Source organism: Columba livia, chromosome 19, assembly GCF_036013475.1.
Source record: "Columba livia isolate bColLiv1 breed racing homer chromosome 19, bColLiv1.pat.W.v2, whole genome shotgun sequence".
NCBI lineage: Eukaryota > Metazoa > Chordata > Aves > Columbiformes > Columbidae > Columba > Columba livia.
In genome coordinates this window covers 2,669,502-2,695,398 of record NC_088620.1, presented here as the reverse complement: position 1 = coordinate 2,695,398, position 25,897 = coordinate 2,669,502, and the positions used below count along the sequence as shown (strand labels likewise).

At 47.2% G+C, this 25,897-nt stretch overlaps 2 protein-coding genes across 20 annotated transcripts; both read left to right on the top strand.

The window, feature by feature from the left end:
- Nucleotides 1–81: 81 nt before the first annotated feature.
- On the top strand, nucleotides 82–16,386 carry SNAPC4 (small nuclear RNA activating complex polypeptide 4). Of its 3 annotated transcripts, none has more exons than XM_065035604.1 (23): nucleotides 82–377; nucleotides 1,277–1,317; nucleotides 2,287–2,445; nucleotides 2,581–2,706; nucleotides 3,340–3,418; nucleotides 3,954–4,035; nucleotides 4,282–4,386; nucleotides 4,971–5,043; nucleotides 5,325–5,489; nucleotides 5,689–5,836; nucleotides 6,236–6,342; nucleotides 6,614–6,708; nucleotides 7,422–7,516; nucleotides 7,799–7,884; nucleotides 8,237–8,617; nucleotides 9,274–9,363; nucleotides 9,571–9,808; nucleotides 9,913–9,983; nucleotides 10,309–10,407; nucleotides 10,636–10,663; nucleotides 12,307–14,411; nucleotides 14,970–15,094; nucleotides 15,874–16,386. In XM_065035604.1, the coding sequence occupies exons 1-22, from the start codon at nucleotides 188–190 to the stop codon at nucleotides 15,081–15,083; spliced, it is 4,677 nt and encodes a 1,558-aa protein (XP_064891676.1). In that variant the 5' UTR covers nucleotides 82–187; the 3' UTR covers nucleotides 15,084–15,094; nucleotides 15,874–16,386. The 3 variants fall into 3 exon arrangements, with proteins under 3 accessions (XP_064891676.1, XP_064891675.1, XP_064891678.1); XM_065035603.1 differs by having other exon boundaries at nucleotides 83–377; nucleotides 14,970–15,109; XM_065035606.1 differs by lacking the exons at nucleotides 82–377; nucleotides 1,277–1,317; nucleotides 2,287–2,445; nucleotides 2,581–2,706; nucleotides 3,340–3,418 and adding an exon at nucleotides 3,639–3,829 and having other exon boundaries at nucleotides 14,970–15,109.
- CARD9 (caspase recruitment domain family member 9) lies at nucleotides 15,931–25,712 on the top strand. 17 transcript variants are annotated; one of them, XR_010467161.1, is made up of 17 exons: nucleotides 15,931–16,162; nucleotides 17,134–17,233; nucleotides 18,093–18,206; nucleotides 19,054–19,222; nucleotides 19,412–19,635; nucleotides 19,919–20,056; nucleotides 20,140–20,268; nucleotides 20,485–20,810; nucleotides 21,202–21,381; nucleotides 21,572–21,724; nucleotides 22,189–22,314; nucleotides 22,435–22,626; nucleotides 23,176–23,217; nucleotides 23,295–23,424; nucleotides 23,578–23,623; nucleotides 24,708–24,775; nucleotides 24,951–25,033. XR_010467161.1 is itself a non-coding variant. In XM_065035625.1 (17 exons), the coding sequence occupies exons 5-17, from the start codon at nucleotides 19,452–19,454 to the stop codon at nucleotides 25,518–25,520; spliced, it is 1,758 nt and encodes a 585-aa protein (XP_064891697.1). In that variant the 5' UTR covers nucleotides 15,931–16,162; nucleotides 17,134–17,233; nucleotides 18,093–18,206; nucleotides 19,054–19,222; nucleotides 19,412–19,451; the 3' UTR covers nucleotides 25,521–25,712. The 17 variants fall into 17 exon arrangements, 15 of the variants coding, with proteins under 15 accessions (XP_064891697.1, XP_064891691.1, XP_064891698.1 ...); XM_065035625.1 differs by lacking the exon at nucleotides 23,295–23,424 and adding an exon at nucleotides 25,430–25,712; XM_065035619.1 differs by lacking the exon at nucleotides 23,295–23,424 and adding an exon at nucleotides 25,430–25,712 and having other exon boundaries at nucleotides 19,416–19,635; nucleotides 24,708–25,033.
- The last annotated feature ends 185 nt before the right edge of the window (nucleotides 25,713–25,897 follow it).

Sequence of the window (25,897 nt, the reverse complement as noted above, 5' to 3'; positions counted from 1 at the left end):
CGGGGACCCGGGGCGGGAGGACCCGGGAGCGCCGTCACACCGCGCACGTGCGCCAGCCCCGACCCGCCAGCCCCATTGGCTGCGCGGGGTCACGTGCGACGGGGCTCAGCGGTGATTGGGCGGAGGGTGAGGGGGCGGGGCCGCGGTGAGGCGCTGCGGCCCAGGCCCGGGAGCCCGCGGCGTCGCCATGTCCCGGCGGCCGGGCCCGGCCGGGCCCCGCTGCTCCCCCGGCGCTCAGCCCACGCTGGTCCCCGCGGGCCTCGACCTGGACGCGGAGCGGGAGAAGATCCGGCGGGAGATCGAGGAGCTGGAGCGGAGCCTGGAGCCCGGCGCGACCAGCGTTGAGGTGACCGTGTCCGACTCCAGCCTCAGCTCCGGTACGGGTCGCCCGCTCCTCTCCAGCCTCCCCCGCTGCTTCTGCGTTGTTACCGTTCTGCCTCTTCACACGCGGGTCTGGTTCTCGTGTTAGCCCCGCCGTTTCTGCCAAGCGAATGTTGGAGGCGTCTCCTCAGGGAGGAGCCTCCTGCACCCACGTTTTGCCTGTTTTTGTGGTGAAACCCAGGGCGGGATGGCGGGGAGGGTGCCAGGGCTGTCAGGCCTGGTGGTGGAGGTTTCTCCTCGGGGCGGGAGAACGAGCTGACTCGTGGAATGTAACAGCCCTCCAGATATTGTCACTAGTTAAACCGCAGCCATTTCCACGCAGAACGGACAACACAAACTCTGCCGTGTGAGCTGCTCCGTTTCACAACCTGCCTGTGCCTCCTAGAATCAATTATTTCAAAGCAAAGAGGGAATGCTAATAGTTGGGGCACCTGTGCTTCTGGTGGCTTCATCGTTGTTTCATCAACCGGTGTTTTGATCGTGCGTGTCAGGAATCTGTGGCCAGGCCGAATGCAAACCCAGATATTGCTGAGTGGTGTGGAAAGGCTGTTCGGTGCAGTTGGGGTTTATGGGGTCGATTGGGTTGGATCGTTCACTTGGCTGCACACTCACGAGTCTGTAATTTGCTGTGATGTGCAGGGCCAAGATGCAGCGTGATTGTTGCTGTAGTTACCAGGAGCTGCGCTTTTTTCCTACTCTAGAACAAAAAACTACATGCATGGACTGTAACTAAATAGGATTTTTACTTGACAATATTGGTAGTGTCCAAATGGTCATGTCTGAGAGACTACGTGATGCTTTATTCTGTATGCTTTAATTGAAAAGTCTTGGTTTTGAAGCTTTCCTTTTTATATCCCACTGCAGTCAGCGTTTTTGTATTTTTGTTGTCTGACAGATGACGGTGAAGATGATGGATCAGACTCTCATGATGAAATGGTAACTGCTTTCTCTTTAAGCATATCTTCCTATTTGTCTACTGAAGAGAATGGGAGGAAGGGGAATTTCATTCTGTTCTGGGGGAATTTAGGCATCTGGCTTAACTCTGTAGCTTGGGGAGGATTAATAATACACTGGAGATTTAGTTATTCCTGCCCAGGATATTGTTATTCACATGTAATAGAGACATTTCTTCACGTGAAAACAAATGAGAGGGATCAGAGACCTCAGTGCTCTAGTGCTTGCTGATCCGTCACTGGAAACACAGCAGCTTCTGGGGGAGGTCACAGAGCGTGTGAGCAAGAAATCATCGGCTTGTGATCCAAAAAATATTATCCTTCTTTGTACCTGAAGAATACTGGGCTTGTACCTGACGGGAACATTCACAGATCTGTTCACCTTTGTGGTGTTTTAAAGAGACTATTTTCTCAGACTTTATATAAAAAAGGTTTAGTAGAGAACGGTCTGAACACCTGTAGAGCACAGGAGAGGAGGAGGTATTTTGTCAATCTGCTGGGAGACTTCCATGAAGCAGCCAGTCCTGCTTTGTGTCTGAAGCGCAGGGTGATAAACCGCATAAGGGAAGAATTGCTTCGGCAGAAGCGCAAAGGAGGTGGAAATTTGAAGGGGTGGTTTAGATTTAGCAGGTAAGAGCTCCAGTGTAAAGTATCGTGCAGTTCACTTACAGCTGTGCGGTTGATGGCACGAGATCAGGCGTTGGCAAGGCTTGGAGTGCGGCTTTGGTTCAAACAGCAGCAGGTGAACCGATGAGCCGGGGGAGGCTGTGACGTCCTCTGGGAGCCTTCGGAACAGCTGCCAGTGAGAGACCGACAGTTCTGTGCCTCCAATTCCTTTGAAAATCAGCTTTGTAAGACAACAGGGGTGTTCAGTTACAAAAATAATTGTTACATACCCGCTTTTAAAGCGATGGTTATTCTCCTTTTCCCTAAACGCATTATTTGACTCAAGGAAGTGGAAGGAGAAGCTGACAGTAGTGACGATGACCTTGAAAGCAGTCTGCCACAGGATCCAGAAACCTGTCTGCAGATGAACCATGTGTACCAGGAAGTTATCCAGGAAAAGATTGAGGAAGTCGAGCTTCTCATTGCTCAAAACAAAGAACAGCAGGTGAGCAAAGTAGCAGTAAAATATTCATTCCTGTGTTTCTCCGGGTTTACCGATGTTTCCATGCTTTCTTATCACTAAAATCACTACCCCCAGGGTGTTTGATATCTTGTTTTTTGTTTAATTTTTGTGTTGCAGAAGGAGATCATGTGCGAGCTTGGTGGTCCAAAAATGGCAAAGGCAAGAGACGGTAGAAATCTACCAGCAAATGTATTTTTGGGTCACTTTATGAAGCCATACTTCAAGGATAAAACAACAGGAATTGTAAGTAAATGTAACTAGGTTACATATTGATATATCTTTCAATTATGGATTTAAATTGTAACTGTGTTACATTTCAGCTGTGTAACTGTAAATGTAAATGGTTTGAAACCTTTTCTTCCCTCACTTGTTGCTTATTTACTCTCTTTTGGAAATGTTTGTTCGGCCCTTGGCTGTGATGTCAGAAAGTGAGTTTTGAGGAGTGTGTTCCAGCCGCTTAAACATTCTTGTTTTCAGCTTCACTTTGGTTGTTTGTCTTCATCTCCGTGATCCGATTCCACGCTGTTCTCTAAAGTATTTGTTGAAATCTGATTGTCTTGGAAACGGACTTTCTGAGGCAAACAGCACTAGTTTTGTCATGTGTTTTTAAAGAGTCACTAGTAAAAAGAGATCTTGACTCTTTGTTGTAGCCAAGTTATCAACTGTCACCATGCACATATTAATGTAATAGCCAAGCAATGACTTCTAATTTCACTATTAATTCCTACTCGAGTTGGTAACGTGTCTTAAGTAGGAACAAACATGCATAAGACTTGTCCCCACATTTTTTGCTCATGCTGGAGTTCTAAGAAGAAAGGGCACTTTTTCTGTGTGTCTGACTCTTCCGGTGTATCTCACCCCTCTAATCTTCATCAGGGCCCTCCTTCCAATGAAGATGCCAAGGAAAAGGCAGCTCAGGGCATAAAATCCTTTGAACAACTCATTTCAACAAAATGTAAGTAACTCTTTGTGCTGTTCAGTGTTCTATAGAGCTATAACAAATGTATATATTCATATGGTTAGTTCCCCCCTGTTTGCAGTTAAACATCAACTGATGTTTCATACTGGACTCCACGAAAAAAAAGTAGTTAAAGGTAAATAGGATGCTCTAGAAATTGTTTCAGTGAGTGATTAATGACTTCCTTCTTTCATTTGCGTTTGTTTTGATGCATCAGCTCCGGTAAGCGCTCCAAAACCAAGTGAGATGGTGCAAGGGTAGCGCTCAGATGAGAGAAGTTCCGGGGACGCTTAGAGCACTAGGTGGTTGCAGGCACCTGCGTGATGATCTTTATTCAGGTTTCTTTGGAACTAAAGCTGAGCAAGAGGCTGCAACTTGCGCAAATCAGACGTGACACCGGTGATTTAGGTGGGGAACTCTTACTGAAGACCTGAGAGATACTTTAGCAGGGGTATTGAAAGCTGTGGGTCTCTTTTTCTTGGCGGTGCTTTTGCACTCATGTCTGAACACTCGATTACCTTGTTTGGTTTAGGGAAAAGCAAAGAGAAGACGTTATTGCAGCAATCAATAGCAAGCGACCGCTTGCAGCGCCTGCTTCAGCCGAAGCTACTGAAGTAAGTACCGTGCAAAGATCTTTTTTCTCCTGATGAGAACATTATATATGAAGGAAGGAGAGACTCCAGCTTCCTTCAGTATGGTGTGGAAAACCTAGATGAACAACAGTTTTGTGTAGTGTGGAAATAAACTTGAAGGAAAGAATGATACCGATGGGGAAACTGTCTTTGCCATGTGTATTCTGACACCATTGACCTCATTCCCATCTAGTGATATTAAGTAATGATAAAAATGTCTTTGAACAGGATGAGTTACTGGAATCAGAAACTGGATAAAGTCAAGACTGAAATGGAGAAACAGATCTTGGAAAAGCAAATCAAAGAAGTGGAGCAAGAAATAGAGGCAATTAAGTGAGAAGTCATCTTGTCTTCTTGGTGAAAATGAAAGTCTGTTCTTGGAGTTTACCTCTGAAAATTCCCTCCTTCCTTGAGTGCTTCTAGACATGGCATTTGGAGAAAGCTTTATGTGTGGTTGCTTGCAAAAAATCAAGTGCTATTCAAACTCTGTAGAGGTCTCATCTCCACAGTTCTTTACTAAGAATCGTGTTTTCAGTCTTGATATAAATGTAGTGTGTATACCCAGTATAAAGGTGCTGGTTTAAATAGCTGTTGATTTAGCAACAGGGAAGCAGAGAGCTCGGTAGTCCTCGGCTTTTGCTCATCAAGACATCTGGAGCAATGAATTTTGATATTGCATTAATAATTTCTCTTGCTAAACCAGCATCATCTTGTAGGGGATTGTTTTTCAGTAAGAATCATTGTTTTGCACAAAGTGACTGTGACATAGTCCAGTGCTTTGAGGCAGCAAGTGTTTGGTTCTTGTGGAAATCAGTAACAGGTGGGAGGAATAAGACAAAGCAAGGTCAGGAAGACAAAGCGAGTGTTTGTTTAATTAATGATTTAATGTGGTTTTTTCTTTGTACCTTCTGCTTTAGCCAACTCCCAGAAAGTGAATTGTTAGGAAACAGATTTGATGAGCATGACTGGGAGAAAATCTCAAACATCCATGTAAGTTGGGAGATCAGCTGGTTTTTTACCTCTGATACCTGTGTCCCTTCTCTCGAGGGGACCTGACCTGGTCTGGTTTGCATCCACTGTTCCCACCATGTATTTCTCAAAGTTGACTGTTATGTGATCTCATCTTGTTGAATTTGATGATTTAATTCTGAAAAGCTTAACAATAAGGCGTATCTGGAATACAAAATCCATTCCTTGTATCAGTGTTCCTGTCTGTCCTGGTGATTCAGTCCCAGTGACAAGACAAAAGAGATTTTTGCTGTTTCTTTTAGTTTGACGGACAACGTAGTTCAGAAGAACTGAGGAGGTTTTGGCAAAATTCGGAGCATCCAAGCATCAACAAAAAGGAATGGACCGAGGAGGAGATTGAGAGGCTGAAGCAGATCGCTGCTAAGCACGGTTATCTGGACTGGCAGACCATAGCCCAGGAGCTGGGGGTAAGGTCTGAGGTGACAGGTCAGTTAATTCTGACTTAAATGCACCTCATGTCAGTTTTCAGAAAGCAATGTTACTGCTAATTAATTATTTTCTGGGAAGTATTCAAGAACAATACCAACAAGTTTGGTACTCTATCCGTTTCTTCTTGCCTTCATAAATAACCGGTTATCCACATATCTCTCTTTTCATTGTATTAAGACAAACAGGACACCTTTCCAGTGCTTGCAGAAATATCAAGTCTATAACAAAGATTTGAAAAGGAAAGAGTGGACCAAAGGTGAAGATCAGATGCTTTTAGAGCTTGTTCAAGAGATGAGAGTGGGAAGTCATATCCCGTACAAGAAAAGTAAGTGACCTACAAGTAAAAATGCCTCTCATTTACCTGTAATTTTTGTTTTCATTCTCCCAGGCTCATGTCTTGATATTTCTACATACTAGAGCACCCAGCCTGCTCTGATTCAAGGAATTAATGAAGTTTTATTTCCTGTGAATGTCTCCATTACCAAACTAGTCACAGTTCTGTGTTTTCACCTTACTGTTCTAGCATGGGATCAGTGCGGGGTGCAACAGCACTGTGGCTCATCTGAAACTACAGATACTCTGATTTCTAAACGTCCCTTGTTGATGCGTTTGATTGAAATGCTGCTTATGTCAATCTGCTGCTTGAAAATACCACAGTTACAATGTAAGTTAAGGAAGAAACATGGTTTGCAACAGACTTTAAAATATACCTTTGCATTTCTAGTTGCTTATTACATGGAAGGAAGAGATTCAGCTCAGCTGATTTACCGGTGGACAAAGAGCGTGGACCCCAGTTTGAAGAAAGGACCCTGGACATCAAGGGAAGATGCTGTAAGTTCCGTTCTCTGATGTCTAAAACTGCAGGTGCAAGAAGCGGGCAGGTGGTGCATGACTGGATACATCTGAGCTTTAATAGTGGCATAAAGGAACATAAAACGGATCAAGGTGGGCAGTGTACAAGTCAAGAGCGTTTAGAAGCTCCTAAACGCTTTTGTTCGGAGATGTACGACACAGTGGAAACAAATACAGCTGCTTCAGTCTCAGGCCTATTAGGATTATTACTGATGAGAATTTCAACTGTTGCTTTGTTTGATTACCGTAGATGTTGTTGGCTGCAGTTAAGAAGTATGGAGAGCGTGACTGGTACAAAATTCGGACAGAAGTGCCAGGGAGGAGCGATGCTCAGTGCAGAGATCGGTAAGTACGTTAATTCTAGCAGCAGTGCTTTCAAGTTTATTACGCAGAGCCAAGGTGCAACCTGTTTTACAAATATGTTTGATTTGCTTAAACCAGTGTCACCTTAAGGACTGTTTTGTAGAAAGTGGTTATGGTCTCAATATAGTCACTAACATTGTCTCCACATAACCCGGCATTTCTAGTTACAGACGTCTATAGGTTGAAACTGAGTTTAGCAGAGAGAGCAGTGTGGTGTTGCCTGTGGCGTTCTGCTCGCTCAGTGTAGTTGTTTGGGGGTTAGAAGTTGGGAAGATTGTTGCTCAGAATAAAGCAAAGGGGTCATAAAGCGTGAATGAGGGGGTGTGGGGGGGAAGGTCTCATCCCTGTATTGTGTGTGAAAACGATCTCATCAGTGACTGCTGTAACTGAGCACCAATAACAAGGTGCTGAGCCTTTTTCAGACTCAACTTCATGAGACTTCAAGTACAGTATGTCCTAATTTCACTGACCTGTTTTACAGCTGCTTGTTGTAGTTCCTAATCATGTGGCCTGATATTTTTTGAGAACAAAGAGATTGTAACTGTGCTCTGTTAAGGGAGTAGGAATGGGACCCTTAACAAAAATAAAAGATCTGATAAAGAATGCTGGTTTTGTTCAGCCTCGAAGTGTGTGCTGATGATCGGAACTGTACAAGCAGAATTGAATCTTCCTTACTTTGATGTTTTCATTTGAAGGTACTTAAAAGCATTGCACTGTGATGTCAAGAAAGGCAAGTGGAGTTTAGAGGAAGAGGGGCAGCTAATTGAACTGGTTCAAAAGCATGGCCTGGGTAAGTGTTCCTGTGTCTTGAACTTTGGAAGCTTAGAGAAGTGCTATTAAGTAATATATCATTTAAGTTTTCTCCTTTTTATTTCAAGCCCTGCAGCTGATACTAGGAGGTTCTGCCTCGTACTGGTGTTTGCAGCCTTCCTTAGATCGTGTAGTCTGTTCCTAGAAATTCAGTTTTTGCGGGATTGTGTAGTAAAGAGTTCTGTAGCTGTGTTAGCAGTCAGAGCTGTGACAGCTCAGTTTGTTGCATTAATAGGTACGTGCTACTCTCCATCCTTTTTAGGTCACTGGAGTAAAATCGCTTCTCAGTTGCCACATCGGACTGGCTCCCAATGTCTGAGCAAGTGGAAACTCATGATTGGGTCTAAGGTATTGTACAAAATCCTGCTATGTCATAGTCCCTTCTCTTTAATTAAGATTCTCTAAACTAAAAGCAAAATCCTGTAAAATCAATACAAAAATTGGGAACCTGAGTGTGCCAGGATGGGGGCAGCTGTACTCAGTTTGTCCTTCCATGTGCACCAGTTCTTAGTGCACACTTGTCTTTATCTGCAGCTTTTTCTTTGCATACGAGAATCTAAACCAATAAAAATCTGGGTCCAAAGGCAATTGTCAGTTGTGCTGGGTTTAGTTAACCTCAGCAGAAGTGAAGCTTGAGAGATTTTGCAAGTGAAGGGTGAACACTGCCTGAAACTTGTCTGTGCTGGTTTTGACTGAGCAGAAAAAATCTAGGCCAACAAAACGCCGACATGTGGAAGAGAGTTCCAGCTCTTCAGAGAGCAGCAGTGAGGACGTAGAACTGGACTTAACAGACAGTTCAGAGGAGGAGACGACGAAGGAGGAGGAAACGAAGAAGAAGGAGGAGCGTGCAATTCCCAGCATTGATCTGTGGATACCAACACAGACAAATACACAGGAGTCAAACAAGGGAAGATACCAAACTCCATCCCTTTTCCCTCCTGTGAGTGAAGTTCCAAGTGCAATAGGAGACAAGGGCAAAGTTGCCGATAAACCGTCAGAGTTGAACACCCTCCTGAGGGGCATCGCCCGTCCCTATTCGACAGACGTCGTTGTGAGGAATCCAGAAGAAATCATGAACAAGGTGAGTCCTGGGATTCTCAGTCTGTTCTTGATGGGATTGGAGCTCAGATCAGAAATGACCAGGAAGCTCAGGTGCTGCAGTAAATAGAGCGTGTGATGAGTTGGATGGCAAAACCTTTTTTGCGCCTCTGTTGGCTGCTCTCGCTGTGCCATCAGGGGGTGCTGTTGGGAACTGAGCTGTGGGATTAAACAGAAATTTCTAGCACTGACTCCCTGTACATTACCTAGAAAATAGCTCTGTTCTTTCCTCCATGTATTGTCACAGAAACAAAACTTGGTTTTAGATGTTCATGGAATTGGCCTGTGGTGTCTCCCTGCCCTGGTGATTAGGGTGTAGGGCTTAAAGTTTGGGAGAATTAAGTTACTTACACATCTGTATCTGATTTTGAGCTGGGTTTTCACTCCTAATCAAATACTGAAACAGTGCAAACCCTCCTAGCACACAAAGGCTTTTACAAAGTTAAGATTTGATATTGTGATAATGCACAAGGACTAAGGTAAGGTAAGCATCTGCACTTTGGGGTTGATTTCGTTTAATAAGATACTTCCAACAGCAGGGATGTTGAAAACTTTTGTACCTTCTGTTTATAGTCAGTGCAAGTAACCTTCTCTGAAATGCTTTCCCTTTTATATTTTCTTGTATGCTTTTGCTTTAAGGCTTTCAGGTGTGGAAAGCAAGTGCTACGGGTTAGCCTGGAGAATGTGAGAAGAGCATTAAGAAATAACACATGCTTCCAGAGGAGGATTGTAAGTGCATCTTCTGTCTTGTCTGCTCTTGTGATGGGAGCGCTACCAGGCGGTGCTTAGTGGGAAATGGCTTTTGATACAGTCGTGTATCTTCTTGCACTGTAGTCTCAAGAGGAAAAGCTCATCATTTTTTCATGACTGTCTTGGGACTAGTTATAGTAGAACCTTCCCAAGTGCAACTCTAACTATGTATTTGTTCACGCACAGCTGGCCAAGATGCTAAAATCTCCCACCGCTTTAACAAAAAAGTCTGGAGATAGTACATCTGGCCAGAAGGTTCAAGGGCTGCAGAACATCACAGAGAAAACTTATCGTCAAGAGAGAGGGCGTTTAAGAAGATTAAACCTTGACAGAAGGCTTCTCATGGCAGTGACACCGTGGGTGGGCGACGTACTGCTGCCGTGCACCTTCCAGACTGGGCACATGGGTTTTCATCAGACAAAAGGTAGTGGTGACCAGCAGGGACAGAACCGCCCTGCTTTTTGTCCCTGCTTTCTGACATCTTGGCAGCGAGTGCCCAGCTGATTTTAATGTTGGACTTTTTTCCAGCTGAGTCTATTCAAGAGAAGATTAAGTCGGTCAGTCTTGCAAGCACTCCCCTGTTCACGCTTTTCCTTCAGGTAGGTTTTGCTGTCTTGGTAGCATTATCTGCTTTCAAACAGTGGTAATCTTTATTTCTGTATTTGGTGCTTAAATAAGTGGTTTAGCTTTGTTCCTTAAATAATCATCCAATTACTGGATTAATCTGACCTCATGGCTTGCATGTGCTGTTTCTCAAAGAAATCCTGTATCCAGAATCTAATACTGTGAGTTTTATTTCTGTAAGTGCAAAAATGTCCCCAGAACCTTGCATGCGAAGCTTCTCTCATCTATCTTGTCTTATCGCTGGCTCTACCAGCACATTTTTGTTCTCAATCAAATTTTAATGAAATTCTCACCTTGCAGCTCTTCCAGATCGATACCAATGGCTGCATGAAGATTATTCGTGAGAGAAGGCAAAGGCAGGCAGAGCTGCTCAGTGCTAATGCAGGGAGCCCCCAGCAGGTATTGCACACAATCTGTTTCTAAGCTTTCCCCTCTTTTTTTCTTGACTAAAGTAGAGATTTGTCATTGTGTGTGGCCACTGGTGCTGTTTGTGTGTGTTACCAGTTTGTTTTGGTTCAGAAGCACAATCAAATGTTGGCCGGTGTGGGCTTGATTCACATCTGTGCTGTTTTAGTGATCTTTAGGTATCTCAAAAGTATAATTTCTTTTTTTGTTTGTTTTTGGCAGCCTTCCCAAAATACGGAGACTTCTTCAGGTACATACCAGAACATTTATTTCTATGATGTGCAAGAACTTTCACATAATTCATCACCATTACATTAATGACCAATTTAACTCAAGGAGAATTTTTGGAACAAAACTACATTGTCGTTTCTGCTAGCTCTTGGATCTTTCAGTTATTGGCTAAATATCTTACCCTTTGGTAAGAACTGTAAAAAGTCCTGAGGGGCTGGGGGACCAGTGGCGCTGGGCCGGCAGTTCTGTAGACTGTCGCTGTTAACGCTTTTCTCCAGCAAGGCGCTGGCTGTAGTGATGGTGTTGGCACAGTCAGAACCGCAGGTTGTTGTTCCTGGGGTGTTGAGCAGTGTGGTTTCTCCTGTGCACTGTTAAGGTGCATTCCTAGCCCATTTGTGATTTCCAGGGAAAATTACATCAGCGCTGAACAAGTAGTAATCTTGCTGCATCAGAGCTACCTGAAGGATATCAGGATGGGGCTGGATTAAATCCAGACTGTACTGTTGTAGGAAGACTATACTGTTGTGGTAGTCAATGGTGCGGAGTCTAGTTGGAGGCCAGTATCTAGTGGAGTGCCTCAGGGGTCAGTACTGGGGCCAATATTGTTCAATATATTCATTAACGATTTAGACGAGGGAACAGAGTGTACTGTCAGCAAGTTTGCTGATGACACCAAGCTGGGAGGAGTGGCTGACACGCCAGAAGGCTGTGCTGCCATCAGAGACCTGGACAGGCTGGAGAGTTGGGCGGGGAATAACCTAATGAAATTTAACAAGGGCAAGTGTAGAGTCCTGCATCTGGGCAGGAACAACCCCAGGTTCCAGTATAGGTTGGGAAATTACATATTAGAGAGCAGTGTAGGGGAAAGGGACCTGGGGGTCCTGGTGGACAACAGGATGACCATGAGCCAGCACTGGGCCCTTGTGGCCAGGAAGGCCAATGGCATCCTGGGGTGTATTAGAAGGGGGGTGGCTAGTAGATCGAGAGAGGTTCTCCTGCCCCTCTACTCCGCCCTGGTGAGACCACATCCGGAATATTGTGTCCAGTTGTGGCCCCTCAGTTCCAGCAGGACAGGGAACTGCTGGAGAGGGTCCAGCGTAGGGCAACGAAGATGATTAAGGGAGTGGAGCATCTCCCGTGTGAGGAAAAGGCTGAGGGAGCTGGGGCTCTTTAGTTTGGAGAAGAGGAGACTAAGGGGGGACCTCATTAATGTTTATAAATATATAAAGGGTGAGTGCCATGAGGATGGAGCCAGGCTCTTCTCGGTGGCAAACAATGATAGGACAAGGGGTAATGGGATCAAGCTGGAACACAAAAGGTTCCGCTTAAATTTGAGAAGAAACTTCTTCTCAGTGAGGGTGGCAGAGCCTGGAACAGGCTGCCCAGGGGGTTGTGGAGTCTCCTTCTCTGCAGACATTCAAAACCCGCCTGGACACCTTCCTGTGTAACCTCATCTGGGTGTTCCTGCTCCAGCAGGGGGATTGGACTGGATGAGCTTTTGAGGTCCCTTCCAATCCCAAACATACTGTGATACTGTGACTCACAAATAGGAATTTTGCTACTTCCCCTGCAGTGTAATTGATGCTTAATCGCTAAGGTATGGCTTTTGGAAATACTGTTCAATCCTTTATTGTTTTAATTTTTATTTCCTCTCCTCTACAGGCAATCCATCACAGTCGTGGACTCAGAGCAACTCCCAAAGGGGCGTCCCAAGGAACGTTGTCAGGAGACCCGTTGTCTCAAAACTGAAGGAGACCAGTGCTGCCTTGGCGAGCTGCGCTCCTGCCGCACAGGGGGCGCTTCCAGCCCAAGGGCAAAGGCAGAAGCCTAAAACTGTCTCGGAATTACTGAGGGAGAAGCGGCTAAGAGAATCCCAGGCTAAGAAAGCTATGCAAAGGACAGTGTTTGTTGCCCCACAGATGTTGGTTTCCAGACCACTGATAATCCAGCACCCACAACAGCAAATTGTTCCTTCTGCGCAAGCAGGGAACAAACCTGCAGCAGCTGGTTCTACGAATGGCCAAGTACAGTGTGCACCAGCTCCATTGCCAGCGTTTACTTCTGTTGCGGCTTCAACTTCTACCACTATCGTGCTTGGAAACCATTCCTCATCAGTGCCAGAAACTGGGGAAAGCCCTGGATCCTCACAAGGGACAGAACTGCAATCCAGTAAGGAACTAAAAGAGCAAGCTTTAGAAAGCAGCCCCGAGGGAGGGTTTTTTCCAGGCTTGAATCCAGCTGCAGCAGAGAAGGCCCCAGATCCGGGAGGGAGCAATGGTCAGGTCCTGGCTGGTAGCTCAGCTTCAGTAGTGTTGCAAAAGCAAGTTTTTGTGCCACATCAGATTACAGTGGTGCCTGTTGGCATTGAGTCTGGCGCCAGCAATTTGTCTCTTTCCACACCAGTTGCCTGTGAGCTGAACAGTGATGGGCCCCAGCAGAGGCCAGTCAGTCTCTTGCCTGCTCTTGTAACTCAGCAAACTGCTTCGCATTTGCTTCCCAAGAGCATCCTGCCGTTCACATGGGTTGTGACGCCACAGGCTTTGCTCCCCACCGCTGTACAAACCGTGGTGAGTGTTCCCCAAGGACTGCCAGCTCCTGCTGTAACAAATCAGGGTCAGACAACTGTGACTTCCAGCAGCAACGGCTCTGTCTCAGGGGTGCCTCCTGTACCAGCGGCAGCTAACACGCCTCAGCCCAGCAGTGCAGAGACAAAAGCACCGAGTGCCCGGTTAGCCGGAGAAGCACCTTTGGGCAAGACAGCCAACCATTCCACCGTTGTACCCGTGACCGCGGAGAGTGCTGGATGCACCACATCCAGCGTTTCTTCTGCAACACCTGCATGTTCAGATGGCTCCTCCAAGGCTTCTGACTCCTCCCCGGCTCAGACTGCTCTTCCAGCTGGTGCTCCAGCCCTGCGTGCTGTGCTGCTGCCTCAAACACAGCCGCCTGCAAACACTCAAGGGCCTGATTCCCAACCTGTGTCGAGTCTTTCTAGCTCGGGAAAGAGCCATGACTCCATTACAACAAATGGATCATCTTCCAGTCCAAATGTCATCCCAAAAGGGCTTGTGCTCCCGACGGGAAATCCAGTTCCTTGTAACGATATTCCAGGAAACACTGGTGGTTTTGCTGCACAAGCACTGAAAAATACACCTGTTGCCTCCGAACCACCCGCTACACAGGCAGCTGACACCCCACCCCAGCCAACCACGTCCAGTGCGGAAAAGAACCTGCTTGACTTCAGCCTGATTTCCCTCGAAGATGAGGGGGTGGTGAAGGAGTGGCTGAGTGGGAAACGAGGTGTCCAGGTGCCGTCCCTGCAAACCAGGTTGCCTTATTTGCCACCTTTTCTGTGCAACTTAAAAACCCTCTCCAGGCTACTTCTGCAGAAAGCAGCTCTAGAAGAGCAAGCCGCCTCTCTTCTGCCTTCTGATACTGGTCAGGATGGGGGCACTGGGGTAGATTTGGATGCTATCGGAGAACTGGTGCAGCGGGAACTTGGTGATAACCCTGCCTACCTCCTGCTGAAAGCCAGATTCCTGGCAGCCTTTACGCTCCCAGCTGTACTGGCAACTCTGCCTCCTCCAAAAGTGATAACAACTCTGTCAGGCAGCAGGAAGCAATATGAAGAGAGTGATGAAGAGGAGTGGCAGAGTGAGAAGGAAGCGTCTGAGGAAGAAAGCTGTGGGAATGAGTTAACAGGTGTGCGGCTGGATGGGACGGTTGCTGATGAGCCTGGAGACAAAGATGCTGATGCACTAAATCAGGTAAAACAGAGGTGGCAGGGAATAAAAGTAGGAGGTTACTGCCAGCTAAATACTGCTCCCACTGAAGCCCAGGGTGAAACCCCCACTGTTAATTAAATGTAGCAGAAAGGTGGTCCTGAAGAAGCACGGGTTTGCAGCTGATAAAAGGAAAGGCTCTGTAGCTCAGCTGGAAGTCCCTTAGGACTCACGAGCAAAAAGCCTGTGTTTTCGTGTTCATATTTGATACCTAGGAGTGGGTATCAAAGCTCATTTCTTCTTACAGTTTCTAATCTGCTGCACAGACTCCTGTATTTTTGAAATCAGGCCCTTTTTTTAATTGCATGTGTCCTTTAAACCAAATAAGAGAATTTTCAGTGTTTGCTCCTATTGCCATTTGAGGTCTTCCTCCTTAATTGTTTTATATGACTAGAGATTATTAAGTATAAGGATCGCTGTAAGCCATAATGTCCTGTTTTGGAAAGCTTTCTGAGCTCCCTAGAACAAAAAGCTGGCTGAAGGGGTTCTTTGCAGTGGTGCCAACTCACATGGTGTTGATAGTCTCTCCTGCTTCTGTTGCAGGACGCGGGAGCTGGAGGGATTGCTGCACAATCTGTCTGGGACTCCGGCACCGATGTGGCTGATGCTCCTCAAATCAGGAGAAGCACCCGCTTCAGGAAAAGGAGGAGGATATGAGAAGGAAATGTGTTAGTAGCTACTCTGTGAGTCTTGTATTTCTTGCCCAAGAAGAGAACTTGAAATGTCTGTGGTACAGCCTAGGCAATGAATCATGGCCCGAGGAAAGGACTGCAATTATCTCAACTTTTGTTCCCTGAGGACACAGAGTTCTACAATCACCCATTAATCACAGACTAAAGCTATTACTTGAACTTTCATGGGGAAGGAAGTTGATGTCTGCATGATAAAATTATATACAAAAGTGAGGAAGTTCAAACATTTGGCAGCCTTTTAGTCCGTGCTGCTGCCTACTGATATTAGACTTGGTTGGTAGCACCCTACAGACTTGGCTGCTAAAATAAGACTCGTTTAGTAATAGAGGGTCAGGATTTGTGGGCCAGGAAAGCCCGGGCAGCAGCTGCGGGCGGGAGGGTTTGTGTGCAAGTGCTGAACACTTGCAACAGAAGCTGAAGTAAATCCTTGCTCCAGGTTCCAGCGAGCAAGTGGGTTCCTCATTGGAGTTTGTCTCTAACGCTTGATCTTTGACCAACTTTGTGGGTTTTTTTTCCCTTTGTATGGCTTCATTTATCTAGATGTATAATAGAAGCTTCTGTAGGGTACAGGCATGTGATGTCAATATATGCTGAGGCTTTTGGAGAAACAGACTAAATGAACATAAGTGGTGCTTGATGAACGTAGTTGTCAGATGAGACTGTTTGGGTTTTACCTTTAAAATTGGTTTTAGAAGCTCCAAACCAGCAGCTTCTATAAAAATGCTGTGACTAATAGGAGTTGTGCTTTGTTCCAGGAGCCGTGTGAACAGTCTGCCTCCCTACCCGGCAGCAGGAGATACTCTTTGCACTATTCACTTGGAACGCTTTCCAACAGACTAGAGGGACCCGGGGAAGAGGAGGACGGCTGGACTGGTTTGCCCATCGCCCAACAAAGTCTGCGTCTTTAGACAAGTTGCAAAACACGGAGCAAAGTGGCTGGAGGGAAGTCTTCCAGGCACAGACCAATTCTGTTCTCTTTCCAACTAGCACCTGGCATAGATGCTTGCGGGGAAGATTGCTGGAGATCTGGGGGAACCAGCAATGGTGGTTATTTATTTCCTTTTTGTGCTAGCCCCTGTTTATGTGAATGCTTATCCATGTTCACAATACATTGTTCATTGAGCAGCTTTTTAGTGCTGTGACAGTGCTTTGGCTTGATAGCTGAATGACTGAATGCCGCTGGATAAGCAGCAGATTAATTTTGTATCAAAATGAGTCTTGAGTGTTTGTTGAAATACAGATGTTTTATTTTTCTCACTTAAAAATTACTGATGTGTTCTGTGTGGGGTTTTTTTTGGTAAATAGTGCTTTTAATAACGTGTGTATGAGTGTGATTGCTAATGAGAAAAATGAAGTTTGCAAGCTGCATGAAAACCAGGGAGAGTGCGGAAAATGAATATGCATGTGGCTAATACTGCAGGAGTTAATTAGGCTTGGATTCTTTCTTCATTCTTCCACAGCCTGCCCTGTGCAAACATTAGCAAATCGCTTAACAAAAACTTATTTCTTCGTTCATAAACCAGCAATTTCTGTCTTACAGAGATGTGCAAGGCTAGCTGAGTCGAAGCTGATAAAGTCTAGAGGGAAAGTGCTGCTGGAAGCTTCATTCCACTGCGCTGGTTAAACCTGAGGGAGTGTGGTGGGGAGTTGAGAGCGCTGGGAGGTGGAACTGCCACGCGAGCTGGGGCAGGGGCACCCGTGTGGCTGTAATTGGCTGTCAAGACATTATGGAGCAAAAGGAAGGATGGTGAAATGGTTTTCCTTCCGAAGCGTGCTCTATTTTCCATAAGCCGGTATAGAGAACATTTTTCCCAGAAGTTCAGATCTCTGCCATGCACTTCTATGTGCTGTTCACCACAGGGCTGTTACTGTGAGGCCCTGGCAGTAAAAGTGATCTGTGTGCCATATGATTGTTTCCTTCACAAATGCCATTCAAGAAATGCCCTTGTAATCTTACTGCTTGTGCAAAAAAGTTTGTACAACTATAAGAAACAGCTATCTTTGTTCTTTTTCAGCATTAAACTGATCTGTTACTATAGAACAAAACCTCCTGAGGCAAGATTGGTCAATTAGCAGATGTTCTGATTACCTTCAGCAAGGGCATAGCTAAGAGAGGTACTGTATCTTTTTTTAGTATGAGTCTAATTTAATGCCTAACGAAAAGCACGGGCTTAAAGAATCTCTGAGCATCTCTGCCCCACTCCTAATGATAACATGGAGGAACTCTCCAGAAACTTCAAAAGCAGAACAAAGAGTAGAGTGGGAAGCTAATGGGAAAATGTGTCATGCTGCCATGGTATCAGAGCGTGTGTGTTCTCCAGACTTTTGTAAAACAGACTGTTAGTGAGTTCTTGCTGCAGCTGCAGTTCAGGGCTGCGGGGAGGCGGGGAGGCAGTCAAAGGTATGATGTTGATGCTTAAAATCAGCACAGTGCTGCTGGCTGTGCTGCTCCTTTAATTATCGTTAGAGCCACAGCCTGTAATTTGGGAATCGTGGGTTATGTTCCTTGCTTTGCCAAGACTTGACTCCTTTTCCCTCAAAATACTGAGTTGTCATAATTATGCTTGGAGCTTAAGGACATCCAGAATTAGAGGCATTATTATAGAAATCAATCCTTTTGGCTGAACTCTAAACCAAGAGGCCATTTTTGCTGCCACTTGCTTCCCTGTATGAAGATGTTAACAGCTGAAGGGCCATTTGAAGAGCCTCTTCCTTCGAACTCCAGCTTGTTTTGTCCCCCAAAATCAGCTGGACAGACCTGCGCCTGTGACCTTCGCACTTTTGAGCCTTTCTGACCACTACACGAAGAATCTTTCTGGACTCCAGCTGGAAAACAGGCAGAATGAGTTTAAAATCAATGTGTAGTGATGCTGCCGACTCGCAATGTGACCAGTGTTTTTCTTCTCCTCCATCACCCACTCCGGCTTCCCCTTTTTTTAATTTTCTATTTCTTTCCTTCCCTTTCCCGTCTCAGAGTACAGCTGAATGATCTTTGCTCTTACCAGAGTAGAAAGGGAGGCTGCACCCAAGACAAGTTTTCTCAGAGCCAGGACACAGATGAGTGAGGCTTTTGGCTGCAGAGGCTCAGGTTGGTCCATATAATGCAGAACGGTTTATTTTAATGGGGAAACTGGAAGGCTCTGGTGTTTATCAACAGGGGAGTGCGTTTCTTGTAATGTGCTGGGGCTGGTTTGATGTCAGGCAGAGCAAAGTGTTTTCTCCATGACAAGTGACAAGTTCCGTGTGAGCCCAGCTCGTTAAAGTTAACTGACAATGTAACACTTAACGAGTATTCCAAAGCCTGGGTATAGAGCGGCCTCTCGGGCTGTGTGTTTGTCACACAGGGGTGTTTGTGAGCATCAGTTGCTGAAGCTGCACAGGTGAGATCTGTGAGGTGGATGTGAGAGGCAGCTGACTTCTCTGTCTATGGATGAAGCACACAGAAAACCAGCTTTGCGTGATTACTGCTGAACCCAGTTAAGGCTGTCGCCATTGGGGTGTGCATGGAGCCTTTTGCGGGTGTTAGATGTAGTGACTGTGTGGTCAGACAAAATACAAGGATCTCCTGAATGCTGGGAGATGGAAGAGTGAACTGTTTGTAATGCAGAGGCAACAGCTCATTAGAAGAGCTTTAAAGATGTTTTCACTTCTCCAGAACATCCTTAGTTTCAAATTGGAAAGTTGCAGTTTGCCATCAACTTATCTTGTGTTGTGTTCCAACCCTTTTTGTATTGTTCATTGGGATTAAAGATTTAATTGTAAGCACAGCTGAGCATTTGGAGAACCCATGGTGAAGTCAGTGAGATTCGACAGCCCGTTCCTGGGGTACGCTGTTGGGAATCTAGAGTTAGTTGGATTTTCCCCTGGTCATGGGGCTCTCAATGTCTTGCCTATCACCAGTGGACCCGTTGCTAAATAGTTTCACTTTCCTCTAGCAGCGAGATCGGGGGGATGTTCAGCTGGTTGGAGGGGCGCCTTCAAGCTCTGGTGACTTCTGTGTTCTCAGAATTTCACGCCAGCTCTCCGTCACGTCTGGGGCAGCAGCTTTGGCACTAGCCTGGCCGCTGCTCCTGTCTCCGGTCTGGTACCACCCTCTTCTTCCAGGTATGACTGCAGTGTGTTCTGCAGGTGATTTGCAAGCACTGACTTAAAGACCACGTGGGAGATGTGTTACTGTACCTAAAAGACACCTTTCCATTCTTGGGCTGTTAACACACTTGGTTTCAGCACCACCCCCAGTCCCCTAGGAGGCTCAGAGTCTGCTTGTTTGTTTTCTGGTTTTGTTTTTCCAAGACAGGACAGCACTGCTCACCAATCCTTCTCGCTCACCAACATGTTGGAAGAAGATAACGATGAGACATGTTGGAATAACCTGGAGAACTTCCGGGTGAAGCTGATCTCCGTGATCGATCCTTCCCGTATAACGCCTTATCTTCGCCAGTGCAAAGTGATCAACCATGACGATGAGGAACAAGTCCTCAATGACCCCAGCCTGGTGATGCGCAAGCGCAAGGCAGGTGGGTGCAGTGCAGCTTCGCCTCTGTAGATGTTCCTGTGCTTTGTTGGCTCTTGGGAGCAGATCAGAACAGGGTGCTGACCATCTGGACCTGAAGGAACACGCTTGTAGGTCACCATGTGCCTGTGTTTAGGCACAAACACTGTAGTCGCTGCTCAGCAGCCCCTTTCCCTTCCCTTTCCCCAGAGCATCATTGCAGGGAAAGCAGGAATGTGATGTTGTTCTGTCAGAAATAGGTAAAGAGAGAAATAAATCAATAGAACATCCTGTTGCTACTATTTCAGGTGTTCTTCTGGACATTCTTCAGCGAACAGGACACAAGGGCTTTGAGGCATTTCTGGAGAGTCTTGAGCTTTATTATCCACAACTGTATAAGAAAATAACAGGCAAGGAGCCCAGCAGGGTTTTCTCTATGATTATAGGTAATGTTTGTGTTCTGAAAAAACAGCTCTTTGTTTGGTGTTGCCGTGCAAATTAAGGGGGGATTCGCCTCTGTTTTCCCCAGCTCTGGTGAGCAGAATCGGGAGTGTTCCCTGTGGTGTTCCCTGTGTGCTTTGGAAAGGCTCTGGCAAGAACGGCCGGGCTGTCTGGTGTCACAGGCTGGACCCAGGAGGGTGGAGGAGGAAGCACACGGGTCAGTTCTGTTCTGCCAGTGATGCTGTGGTGTAGAAAGGCACAGAGCAGGGGGGAAGCAGCAGGGATAATTCATCACACGTGTCTTCAGGCTTTGTGTCCTTGTGCGTGGCACGTGATGATCCCCAGCTGCAGTGACCGCGGGTGGGAACCGGCGCTGTACGTGTGTCCGGGGAGCAGGCAGGACAGCGATGGCTGATTCCTGCCCACCAAACAGATACCGCTGGGGAGTCCGGCCTGAGCCAGCTCCTGATGAACGAGATCATGAAGCTGCAGAGCACCGTGCAGGAGGAGCGGCGGAAAGCCCAGGAGCTCACCGTGTGGCTGCGCACCAAGGAGGACACGATCAGGGAGATGTGGGTGAGGGACAGCCTCCTCCGCAAGCACCAGGAGCGGGCGCAGAAGATGAAGGAGGAGAGGGACAGCCTGAGCAAGGAGCTGCGCAAGTGCAAGGACGAGAACTACAGCCTGGCGATGAGCTACGCCAAACAGAGCGAGGAGAAGAGCGCTGCCCTCATGAAGAACCGGGACCTGATGCTAGAGGTCAGTCGCTTTTTTCTTGAGCTTCTGCTTCTTACCTGATCCCTGGAAGGCTGTGCCAGATGTGCCTTTGCCCAGAGTGGTCTGGTTCAGTCCAGCATGAGTTCTGTGCATCTTCTCTAGCAGATGCCATGTCTGGTGCTCCACAGCTCAAGATGTTCTGTGAAGAATTAACAGTTTTCCCATCATTCAAGACTGGGCCCTCTCAAAAGAGCAACTTCTTGTGTCCATTTAGCACACAGGCAGGACTCTGGTCCCCAGAGCACCAAACAACATGAGGAAAACAAAGCTGGAGAGAAACTTGCCCCATGTTTGCCTGGGGAATGGAGAGAGAACTGCTTGTGCATGCCAGAGTTTTCTGTTTGTTGTTGATGAGCTCTGAACCTTCTTGTAGATCGATCACTTGAAGCACAGCCTCATGAAGGCTGAGGATGACTGCAAGCTGGAGCGTAAGCACACGATGAAACTGAAGCACGCCATAGAGCAGCGTCCGAGCCATGAGGTGATGTGGGAGATCCAGCAGGAGAAGGAGTTTCTCTTGGCCAAGAATCAGGAGCTGGAGAACACTCTCCAGGTTGGTGGGGGGTTGGAAATGGACTCCTGAGAAGTGATTGTAGCAGCCAGGGAAGCGATGGGGCTGCTCTGAAGTTGTGTGGGTCAGTTCTGGCTTTGTTCTCCTGAGTCAAATAGAGCACACGGGGCTGCAGGGAGGGCGTTAATATGGAGTTAGATGGTTGCTGTATCTCACTTCTTTCTTTGTCCAGCAGGTTGCCAGGGAACAGAATTTGGAGAAGAGCCTCTCCAGTGAGACTCTGGAGAAGGACTGTAGCCAGCTACTAGAAGAACGGCGGGAGCTGATGAACACCATTTACAGCCTTCGCAAGGAGCTGCGGCGAGCAGAGGCACTCCAAGACAGAGTATGTGCTGTGGTCCTGAGCCTCTGTGGGTAGGACAGGCAGATGAAGCACCTGCCATGTCTTGCTTCTGGAGCAGCAGAGCTGCTCAGCACCAATCCCTGCTGCTGCTACTCTGGTGTCTGTGTTACAGTTTGTCAAAAAAGGCACGCTAATATTTTAGCATTCTGTGGCATTGGCTGCTACCTGTTAATGCTTCATTATTTAACAGTCCCTGCCTCAGCCTGGAGGGTGGTGGGAGCTTTTATCTCGATTGACAGCTCAGGTACATGTCAGTCCAACATGTCAGCAGTTCACTGAGTCATGTGGACCAACCTTCTGGTTGGCCTTGCCCCAGCCGGACAGTCAGGCTGGGCATTGGCATTGCGTGGTCTGGCTGCAGCGATCTGTGGCGCAGAGCAGAAGTGGGGGAGAGTCCAGCTCAGGCTCTCCCCACAAACAGGGTGGTTTTGACCTTGTTTTGACAGTACGCGGAGGAAAAAGAAATGCTTGAACTACAGTGCACGTCTCTGAGGAAGGACTCCCAGATGTACAAAAAACGGATTGAAGCTGTCTTGCAACAGATGGAGGAAGTGGCTGCAGAAAGAGACCAGGTGATGAAACATTTCCTTACGGAGCTTCTGCTAATCGCTGCTTCACTGCTCGGAGTGGGCAGGTACTGCACTGAATGTGCTGTTGTGTGACGTGCCGTGGCACGTTGTCCCTCACGCCAGGCGCTCCTGACCCGGGAACAGTTCTACACGCAGTACTCCAAGAACCTGGTGGAGAGGGACACGCACCGCAAGCAGATCCGGGAGCTGGGGGAGCGATGTGACGAAATGCAACTGCAGCTCTTCCAAAAGGAGAGTCAGTTACTGGCTACTGAAGCCAAGCTGAAGAGGTTGCAGCTGGAGCTCCCCACACCGGTACGTCTGCGGGTTGTCATCCGTGGGGTGCATTGGGGAGCTGTGTAGGGGCAGAGCGTGGCCGTTCCGAGGCCTTTGCACCAAAGCGGTTTGGATTAGGTGCCAGCTCCGTGGGTAACCATCCCCATGCAAACACCGAGTTTAGAAAAATGAACAACGTGATGGATCCTGTTACCTCACCCTGGTTCCAGGTACGGATAAGCTGGACCGATGCACGCTGAGGCTTTTTGTGCTTGGAGCACATCCTAAGATAATGAGGGGAAACTCAGCCACCAAAGAGTGAGCTCTATTTAGAGACTCTGTATGTGCCATTTGGATGAAATGGGAGCAGGGTGTGAGGGTGCTAAAGTTTTTGGAATTAAATTAGGTATACAGGGGCTTTTAATTAGCGTAGCATCTCGTGTGCTTTCTCCAAGTGGTCAGACAGGAGCGTAGGAGGGAGGAAGCCCACACTTCTCTGTTTTCTGGAGCTTTCAGTCTCCTGTATATTCCCTTACTACCACTTCCTTGCTTATGAAGAATGATTAATTCATACTGGTTTTATTTCAGACCTCTGACCTGGACGATACCTCCTCCAGAGATTCCCAGGAAGTGAGTAGGGCGCCTTGTTTACCTTGTACTTTCTTCGGGGATGGGTTCAAATTCCTCACGTGTGCTCAGTTCCCCAGGTAACAGCAGTTTGCCATCCATGTCTCAGGCTCATCTCCAGGAGATCAAAAACTACAGAGGCGGCAAAGCAGACCAGTGACAGAATCTCCCTGTGTCCTGAGATTTCTAAGTGTAGCGCACATTAATGGGGTTAGTCAGCAAGATTTGTTGAATCTAAGCAAATCAGGGGAATTGAATTGTTCTGAGTTGCTCCTGTTTCTTCTGTTCCTCCATCTGTTCCTGGCTGCTGTGAGACAGAACAAGGGGCAGTTCTCACGTTCTTGCTTTGTTTCTGTCCCACAGCTCACTCTTCACAGTCATCTAGATGAAGATACGCAACCGACTAAAAGTAAGGCTTTTCTTGGGAAAACAGTCGAATTCTTGAGAGGATGGTCCAGTGCTTCAAAGGGACGGGAAAAGACATTCCTGGGTTTGGTTTTGTAGCCTAAAAGTGGCGACTCAGTTTGTGAGAGATGCTTCTCAGTGCGGTGCGCTTGGCACCCCGAGTGAACCAGCTGGAGATGGTGCAGAACAGGCACCCGTAAATCAAAGCATTCTGCCACTCCAAACATCCTTCCACTTCAGCTGCCCTGCGTGGCTTTCTCCAGGGATTTCTCCCTCGCCTCTTCCCTTTGACGCTGCAGGCTGTTTTCACAAAAGCAGAACCATGTAGTTAACACTGTCACTGGTTCTTTTTCTGTGGCATCCCCGGTGGAAGTGACTCAGCAGTGTGGAAAGGCATTAACAGGCTCTTCTAAGAACTTGAAACTCGCTTTTAAAACATGTTGAGAAAGGAAGGAAACTGGCACAGTAGAAGAAATATTCTGGCTTGATCTCCTGGAAGATCTAAGTGATCTTTTCATTCACTGGGATGGGAGATTTTTCACAAAAGCTAAATGCCACTGATCCCAAAAGCCTTTTATTATTCTACCTCACTCAGCTAAAAAACACATATCACAATACCTGAGCACTACATAGGGAGTTTCACTAAAATCTCGTCTGATGCGACGTGCCTTGATACGCACAACTTAGTCGTTGGGAAACAGGGACGAGTTATGGTTAAAATAATGATTGACATTGTTTCTAATGTGTTAGTTTAATTATTACTTTATTAATGATGCTGGGCAGAGGTGCTGCTTTGCGAAGGTTCGTTCTGCTCGAGCAGGAGCTCGAAAGCTGCCGTGTCCCTCTGAGCCTGAGCGGGAGCTCCGTCACCCCGAGTCGGGGTCCAAGTGAGAAGTGCCTCGTGCATGGATCATAGCACCGAACCCTGAATGTTTTTTGAGGGTTGGTTTCAGTTCTGCTGCTGACTCTGTGCAGCTCGTACTGTTCAGCTATTGCAGTTTGACGAACGGGTGGAGGGATAAGTTACTTCGCAATGGCGACTATGACTAAAGCTGTGATTTTTTGTTTGTTTCTCCTTCTCTTACAAGATCGCCCTGAAGGACAAACCCAGCAATTTAGCACTGCAGAGATCAGTCTGCCTCCAAAGTCACCAAGTGTAAGAGAATCCTTTTGGGCTCTTCTTTACCTTTTTTTGGGGTTGGTCTGCGCCTTTCACCCCGCAGAGGCCACACGCAGAACACGCGCCTCAAACCCTTGGCAGGGCAGGTTTGCGCTCCCCGGAATTCCTCTCCACAGGAATCCCGCTCATATTTGTTTGGATTTCTTTGCAGTTCAAGGAGTGCGGCTTAGCCAACGAGGAGCTGGCGGAAAAGGAGCGGCGGAGGATGCGGGACTGCTTCGAGCGATACCGGAGGTCTGGACTTCAGTAAATTAGACATATTGTGTGACTTAACTCATTGGCTTGTTGTATTTCCTCCTTTCTGAGCCCCATCCCCAAGCTCGGCTCAGGGAGGGCACAGATTCACCACAGCTCATCTTCAGAGGCTCGCGCCTCTCGCTGAGCTGCTCGAGACCCCTGGTTTGGTACCAGAGGTGGCCAAGGCGGCAACGATCACACACGCTCTGGACCGTGCGGATGGTTCAGCAGGGAACGGAGAACGCCCCAAAGAACTGACAGTTTAATTAATTTGAAATATTTCTCTGTGTCTTCATCAGTTTAGGTGATATCACTGAATGGATTGATACCGACTGACCCTCCCACTTGTTTGCAGAAAATGTCTTCTAAAAATGTAACGAATTTTGTTTTCAGAAAAAGAGCCATGCGGAGGGTCCCCAAGGACCGACACCACGAGGCCGACTGGGAGAACAGCAGCGACAACACCGACACCGAGGGCTCCTGAGCCCGACCGGACCTGCCCTTGTAGTTGTCTCTTAATGAACTAATTAGATTTTTAAAACACCTAAACAAACATGTTAATGTTTGTAGCAGGGCTGGATTGTTTAGCTGTGATGTGCCCTCCTCCATCTCGCTCTCGGAAAGGCAGCGATGCCCGCGTGTGCGCTGCACAAATAAAATAAACTCGGCTCTCAAACGTTGTTTAAGTTTGCCCAAAGCCACGAGGCTGTACGTTAATTAACGGCGGGTCCCTGCACCGCAGGAGCTGGAGGAGCCTCGGTCTGCGCCCCTGGCTTCCCGCCGGTGACCGGGGCCACACCCGCCATGGCCGCCGCCTTCACCCAACACGGCTGGCGCCCGCACCTAACATGGCCGCCGCCT